This window comes from Aegilops tauschii, chromosome 7, assembly GCF_002575655.3.
Source record: "Aegilops tauschii subsp. strangulata cultivar AL8/78 chromosome 7, Aet v6.0, whole genome shotgun sequence".
Lineage (NCBI taxonomy): Eukaryota > Viridiplantae > Streptophyta > Magnoliopsida > Poales > Poaceae > Aegilops > Aegilops tauschii.
The window spans coordinates 179754003-179762136 of NC_053041.3; the positions used below are offsets into that span (position 1 = coordinate 179754003).

At 46.7% G+C, this 8134-nt stretch overlaps 2 protein-coding genes across 2 annotated transcripts; one reads left to right on the forward strand and one right to left on the reverse strand.

Annotated features, from left to right (window-relative positions):
• The first annotated feature begins 1266 nt into the window (after nt 1-1266).
• Nucleotides 1267-2661, forward strand: LOC109737060 (uncharacterized). Its single transcript, XM_020296286.4, has one exon. The coding sequence runs from the start codon at nt 1388-1390 to the stop codon at nt 2282-2284; it is 897 nt and encodes a 298-aa protein (XP_020151875.1). The 5' UTR covers nt 1267-1387; the 3' UTR covers nt 2285-2661.
• Nucleotides 2662-5038: 2377 nt separating this feature from the next.
• LOC109737142 (B3 domain-containing protein At3g18960-like) lies at nt 5039-6302 on the reverse strand. The gene is made up of 3 exons (XM_020296357.1): nt 6276-6302; nt 5570-5590; nt 5039-5470 (listed from the first exon to the last, which is right to left on the reverse strand). Exons 1-3 carry the CDS (start codon nt 6300-6302, stop codon nt 5039-5041), a joined length of 480 nt encoding a protein of 159 aa, XP_020151946.1.
• Between the last annotated feature and the right edge of the window lie 1832 nt (nt 6303-8134).

The following is an 8134-nucleotide window of genomic DNA, read 5'->3' on the forward strand; positions in this document are numbered from 1 at the left end:
ATTAAAGATGATTTGGTTTAAGTCTTCATTAGGTGAAATTATTAGTTTACTCAAAAGTTTAGGTGTGGTACTGTTGCTCAATTATATCTTCTCGATATTTGCCTAATACTTTTGTTGGAACTAACCTCCCAGGAATAATAAGAGAAATGCCTGGAAAAGTATGTCAAAAAGGCTCCCAGAGGCTTTGACGACGCTTGGTACGAGCGACCTTGCTTGTACCGGCGGTCGTACCGAGGAGAAGAGGAGAAGTCAACGAGTCTAGAGCATGCGTGTGAGGCCTGCCACCAGTGAGGTGACCGACCGATGCTTGATATCGGTCGACCACCACAGATTATTGGCCTTTCTTTTAGGGTATTGCCATTTCTTTTTTGAGAATACAATGTCTAAAAAAGGGACCTGGCTTCCGTGTGGGGTAGTTATAAATAAGAAAGGGCTTGCGCTTGGACCGACTTGCTAGCCTAACGTCGTATGACCCTCCGGTCCTACATAGCCGCCGATAGTTAAGCACTCCCAAAATAACTGAGATGGTGGCACAACACCAACCCACACCACCCACAACACATACAAGAAGAGGAGAAACAAGAAAAAGGAAAACCCAAAGCATTAGTCGACGGTGTTGCAGTTGACACGAGCCGAAGCTGTGGCGGGGTGGTGCGAATGTTGAAACCTGGCATCAGCAACACTGGAACTAGCAGCATGTCGAGTTGCGATCGAAGATTGGTTGTGCGACGAACGTCGGTGATGCTGATAGTGTTGTTACAATGCTTTGACGGGGACCATGGCGATTGTAGCTCACGACAGAGTTGGGAACTGCCAGCGGCGTGACCTCGACTTCATGGGAAGAGCAACAACGACGGTTTCACGACAAGGAGCAGTGGCGACCACACGCGAAGGGAGTGAGAGAAGTGGAGGTGACTTTTTTTGTTTGTTTCCATCTACTTGCTTGATAGATGGTGACTAAGCAATCAATCCAATTAGACGGCTCTGCGTGCTAGATCCTGCCACTAGCGAGGTGACCGATCCATGCATGATATCGGTCGACCGACGCAGATTATTGGCTTTTTTAGGGTTTTTCCTTCTTTTTTAGAATAATAACATGGTGTCTTTTTTTTGAGAATTAAATAACATGGTGTCTAAAAGGGGCTTTCCGGGTGGGGCAGTTATCAAAGAAGAAAGGGCTTGCGCGTGGGCCGGCTCGCCAGCCTAATCTCGTGTGACCCTCACGGGCCCAGCGCGGCCGCCGATAGTTAAGCACTCCCAAAACAACCGAGCCGATGGCACGGCACCCACCCAATCACCGCCCCCACCACAACACAACAGGGAGGGAGAGGAGAAACGAGACGACCGGCGGGCCGGAGGCGGAGCCCTCAACCGGCCCGAGAGAGCCATGTCGGCGGCGTCCTCCCCTCCTCCGGCCGACGCGGCGGCCGCGGGGGCGGAGACGGAGGCCGCGCCCGTCGTCTTCTACTGCTACGAGTGCCAGGCCACCGTCTCCCTCCCTGCGCCGGCCGCCACGCCCTCGCGGCTACTGCTCTGCCCCCGTTGCCGCAGCGACTTCCTCGAGGAGAACCCTAACCCGTCGACCTCGTCCCCTCCACCGCCACCGCCCCCGCCGCCGGGGTTCCTCTCCGACTCCTCGGAGGAGCCCGACGACATCGACCTCGGGATCGATCACACCGCTGCCCAGGCCTACCTCACCCGCCTCGTTCGCCGCCTCTACGATGATCCCACCTCCGTGGCCACCGCCGCGGCCGCGGCGGTTTCCGTGCTCCAGCAGCAGGGGCACATCGGTGGGCAGGGCCAGCCCCCGGCGCCCGCGGCCTCCATCGCCGCCGTGCCGACGGTCGAGGTGTCCGAGCCCGCCTCGGTCTGCGCCATCTGCAAGGACGACCTCCCTCTCGCCGTCGCCGCGCGGAGGCTCCCCTGCGGTCACCTCTATCACTCCGTTTGCATCGTGCAGTGGCTGGAGATGCACAATTCCTGCCCTGTCTGCCGCTCTTGCCTCCCGCCCACCAACCTCGAGGGGGTGGAGCCCCAGCAACTGGATCCGCCACCAACACAGATCACTATCCGGTTTACGACCAACCGCCGCCGCATCCGCACCAATAGTGATGCAGTGGCTCCGGCCGCGACGTCGCCTACTCAGCTCGCAGAGGCGATGACAGGGGAAGGAGGTGCTGGACCTGCGAATAGCGCAGAAACTGTATCGTCTGAATGGCCACCGCCCCCAGAATCTGATGCCGTCGTGTCAGAGACCCGTGAGATTGAGGGCTTCTTTGATTGAGCCAGAAGATAGAGTTTGCAGGTAAGAACATCTTATGACCAGTGTCCATGGAGCATGAATTGAACTGCTGCTTAGTGGACTAATCAGTTGCAGTGAAGCCAGTACTTTGGTTCTGTGATATGGACTAGTTGAGTTACATTTGCTTGTGTGTTCTATCTTCTATGCTAGTTGATCGATGGTAAGCTGGAATAGCTTATAATCATATGAACATTCATATGTAGTTGAACTTGGAGTTATTATACTTACTTTGGACCGCATGTTAGCTGATATGGTTGGTGATATATGTGTTTTCTGTTGTTAATTTTGTAAGTCTTGTACCTTGTACACTCTTTTTGGGTACAACTGTAATTATTTGTTGAGAGTTGCTATTTTTTAAAGATGTTCTATATATCTGAACGTGATGAACAGGTTATTTGCTCGTAGTTTATTTGTTACCACTGTGGCTTATTGCCATATGGGCTAGAGTTTGTATCCATGCTCTAGCATTGCAAGAAAAAAAATCTACAGGATTTATATTTCTTTGCATGAACTTCGATTCAAGTAAAGTGAACTTACTGGGGAAAGTATTTGCCACTGTTCAATTAATTTCCTATACGAATTGACTTCTTGTAGGCAAATATATTCTGTAGGGATATATTGGTATTGGTTGTACCGCAGAATATTGAACACCGTGAAATTGGTAGGTTTGAAATAAAATGTGATGCATGTTAACTAGCAGCTGGCCTTTTATAAATTGCTTGCAGCAATTATCACTTAGATTATTAAGGTCTTTGTCAACGAGTTCGAATTATATTTACCAGGACTCCCTTTGTCAATCATCTTTAAAAATATAGGAGCTAATTTGCTATTTTAGCTGAAATTTGTATTGGTTATACTGCAAAATTGGTATTGGTTGTACTGCAAGCAATATATTGTGCAGGGGTCTATTGTTATTGGTTATACTGCAAAATTTCGAATACCGTGAAATTAGTAGGTTTGAAATAAAATGTGATGCATGTTAACTAGCTGCTGGCCTTTTATGAATTGCTTGCAGGAATTATCACTTAGATTATTAAGGTCTCTGTCAACGAGTTCGAAGTATATTTACCAGGACTCCCTTTGTCAATCATCTTTAAAACTATAGGCGCTAATTTGCTATTTTAGCTGATTCATATAACCTGAATCATCTGATTCCTATTTGTTGTGTTAATCTTAAGCGAACATCTATTTGTGATACTGCTGTTTTTTAGTTAGCTGGTTCACATGTCCATCCTTTTTTTGAGCTTTGGTCACCTGGAAAGCAAAATTGGAGCAATAAGCAATCAGATAGATCACAACAAAAATTAAACAGATAGGATATGACAAGTCCAATCAGTAACATGCATGCTATTTTATAAGAGGGGTTCAAAACTAACACTCTGGCTAGAAATATTATGCTGCCTTATCTATGGAGTATTTGTGATCTCTTATTTACTCGCCATTTGATGTTAATACAGTAAGGTGTTCGCACAATGATATCATTACAGTTTGGTAATTTATAATCCAGCCTTGACCTTAAACACTCAAGAACTCAGTGCTATCTTGAACTCTTTAAAACAAAGATGAGGTTGGCATTAGTACTACAATTACAGTTTGGTAATTCAATCCAGCCCTTGACCTTGAACACTCGAGAACTCAGTGCTGAACTCAGTGCTATCTTGATTCTTAAACAAAGTCGAGCTTGGTATTAGTACTACCCAAGACATTGCACTGGTTCGCTTCCATTTACACCGAGTAGAACTAGGCTATTTTTTATTACTCCGGAGGAGTATGTGGCACCATGAGCAGCAGTATAGAATTTGACAAAACAGTACTCCCTCTGTATCAAAATGTAAGACGTTTTTTGACATTGTCATAGTGTCAAAAAAAAGTCGGAGTAGGTATTAGCACCTAGTGCAGCAGAAAGGCTTTTAGAACCGATAACTAATCTCAAAAGAAAAGGAAATGATTCATGCAAATACACATCAGAAAAAATATAAAAGATGAACTGTTCAGTTCTTGGTTCCAGTCCTAATTTGGAAGCAAGAATCATATACCAAAGATGTAGTTTAACAAAGTTAAACAAATGAATAAACCAAGCGCTCATTCTCTGGATATAAATTCCCTATCACCAACAATATTGCAATTGCCAACGAACTTTAGAACCGAAAGAGAAGGGATGTCTAATCAAACAAGCTGGAGGTTAATCATCGTGATAATCCAGTCAGGATGACACGCATCTTGGGCACGAGCATGCCACATCTCTCATTGTCTTATGGCGTGTTTGGTTATCTGCATCATTTTTGGCCTCCTTACATATGTAGCATGGTTTAGCCTGGCTGAGCTAATGCAAGCTTAAAACCATGTTATGCAACTAGTTTGGTTGCCCACAAAACCACAACTTGCATTAGTGGCGAACCACTAGCATGCCGTTTGGTTGCAAAAAATGTGGTATGTGGTTACGTTCAAGACATGGTGTCGTGGTAACCTGCTGTTCGAGTGGTAAGGTTACCGGCGCGCGCACACACACTGATAGGCAGAGCATACCTATTTGAACAACCATTTACATTACATTATAGGCACTACATTAACAAGCATGGCCAGAATAACGACGGCAGAGTGAACAAGCATTTACATTACATTATAGGCACTACATTAACAAGCATGGCCAAAATAACGACAACAGTCATAAATAGATAGTGATGATAATAACAACACAGATTGACAGACTAACGAAAACACATTAAAGTTCTTGGATCAAGATAAGTGCTTTGTTGTGCTCTGGCACTTGGCCACCACCTCTGCGATGGAAAGGTCGATGACAATGATCCTGAAGGTGTCCTCGATCAACACCTTGAAGATGATGAGGTAGCCGATCTGGAGCTTGTGAGCAATGGCAAAGCCGGCCCACCCCTCATCCATGGCTAGCCTCCCGTTGATCTCCCAAAGTTCGACCTTCCTGGTGCAACCAGTGTTCTTCTTGAGTTTAGTCTCCTGTGGGATTGTGCCCATGTGTTTATTGAAGCTGTCGGGGATCGGTAATAGCTCCAACCCAGGTGCTAAAATCACCTTGTAGAAGTGGGTTGGACATATCGATTTATGGAAATGGCCGATATTCATCAGCCTCCCCTGATGCCTCTGGGAGGCGCTACCCCCAGCAACCTCCTTGCCCTTGGAGCGCTTGTCGTGCTAATCAAACTGAACAAGATCAATGGATGTATCAAACTACCATGGACTAATCATGAAGATCAACACACAAGCACATGTAACAAATTAGCATGGACTGACCATGAAGCCGAACATTGAAATCTACATGGAAAACATGTGCATCTACCATAACAATAAGAACATCATCACTGCCGACAGGCTCCTACATCAAGATCAAGAGGTTTCATGCCGACAAGACCAATTCGAGCCATATCAAGTCCTTAATCGAGCCCTATATGACACCCAAATATAACCCCATATCCACACCCTAATCTAACCCCATATATACACTCAAATCTAACAAGACTTGGACACCCAAATAAAACCCCATCCACATCCTAATTGAGTCATATGAAACCCTAAATATGATCCTAAACCCAAATTAACACTCAAATGAAGCCTCCAAGTATAAATCGATGGCTAAATCAATGCCAACATGGATCTTTAATCGGGCTTGTCGATGTCCTCCGAGAGTCAACAGTGAGATATGGGTGAGGGGGTTCATGGCACGACTCTGGGAAACAATGCAGCGTCTCCAGCTCATCCCCATGTTGAAAGTCTTGCGCTCGATTGGGCATGGCTGGCTGGAAACGCTCAATTCGATCGTTCCTCCATACCCAGGCTCTGGGGCTTTTGAGTAATGTTCTATGCAGGCCCAGTCACATGCGTAGGTAACCAAACAGCCCAAATTTTCATCCTCGGGGCCTGGATGGGTGTTATTAGACAACCAAACACTCCCTTAACATTTTCTCGTGTAGCTCCAAGGATGCATCCTCCCTCCTCAAACCTCTAGATGTTGTTTCCCTTTCGTCATCTCTAAGAGCAACACACCCATTCAACATGGAGAGCAATTACTACTTCTATCCTTTTTACCCATTTGTGAAGAGAAACCACCTCCCCCCATAGGAAACAATAATGGAAGATTCTGAACTATGGGCACAAGCATAATCAAATTTTCATAAATTCTTCAATTAGGTCAACCACCAGGCAGCCAAAAAAGAAAGAATCCATTGCCCCATTTGAGATGTTAATGGGAAATAAGACGAACCAAATCAATCACATATGTGGGGCTTGTAAAATCAAGATCAAGAAGCATATGTTGGGCTCGCCCATGAAGCAGTTCGTCTAGGCGAAGGCATGGCTCCCGGAGAGATAGAAGAGAGGATCGTCTCGTTGTCGCACGAGACGAGGAGATAGACACGTTGGTGGAGCTAGGAATCAAATATCAAGGGCGGGGCGGCAAATGACTCAAACTTGTGATAACAAGGGCCAAATTGCACTAATTCATGTATTTTTCCTAAAATCTGAGAGGTGAAAAGCACAAGGCAAGTATATGTATGAACAAGTTTGGTATCATGAGGGGAGCCCTGACTCTAGCGAGTCCCCATGTCTTTGTGACTGGATAAACAGAGAGAGCCACAGTCGTTGAAGCTCGAGGTGGGCGAGGAAGGGGAGGAGAGGTTTTGGGGTGATATCGTCATTGTTAGATAGTCAAGGCTGTCGACAACACACAATGCATCGGTTGCCATGATGTATGCTTTTTTCACCGTCACATCCTCGCCCCCCATGGATCTATTTCACACCTCCGAGAAGATATTTTTCTCTTCGTGGATCGTCGTGGTTTGAGCCAGTTTTTCCCGGCCGCAACCTAAACCAAACGTGCAATCGTGCTAGTTCGAGACTCAATCCGATCGGTCCAAACCATGTGGATTGAACCCCAATCCTTGCCAATACTGGTCTAACCAAACAAGGCCTCAAGCTTAGTTTGTTTAATCCTCCCTCCAAGGGGATTGGAGAGGATTGAAGTTTTATTTACTTGCAAGGAATTTAATCCCCCTCAAACCCCTTTAATCCTCTGTAAACCGAACATGCCCTTAGGGTATATACACAACTAATATAGTGCAACCAAACCCCTTCCGCCCTCCCCTCTCTCAAACTCTTGGTGATCTGAGGTAGACCATATCACATGATGTTGGGGATATAACTTCAAGGTATGACCCGCCCAGGAGGGGCCGGGTTATACTATTGGCGACTTAATATGAAGAAGGCCCGGGAAGAGTCACCAAGACGGCGGCTTATAGAGGCAGGCCTACTAAAGGCCCAAGGCCTGGGGTTTGTGAGCCGCCATGTGTTAACTTGCTCTATAAGGCAGGTTTAGTTAGAAACCGAGCCGGTCTCGTTTGTGTGAGCCGGCCGAAACTCTGTAAGCCGCCGGGCATCAACCTGTATATAAAGGTGAGACCCGACGGCGGGTTGACAAAAGAAAACAAGCAATCGAGAACTAGGTCAAGCGTATTCGCTCCCTGGTAATCGAAACCCAAGCAATACTACGAAAAGCAGGAGTAGGCTTTTACCTCATTGAGGGGCCAAACCTGGGTAAACTCTCTGTGTGTCCTTTGTCCCGGTCAACCCCTTTAAGCTAACCCAGTGCGATGGCTCCGCACCTAAGTCCTTTCACTAGGGCATCTGCCGTGACAAATCTACGACAGTTGGCGCCCACCGTGGGGCCAGAGCACGGTGGTTTCGAGTTCTTGAAGGGCACCTTTGCAGGGATCAAGGGATACGCCGTGGGCCGGATGACCAAGAGTAGCCGCGGCAAGCTCTACATCGACGATGTTAGCTGGGGTCCCGAGGCCGATTCAATCG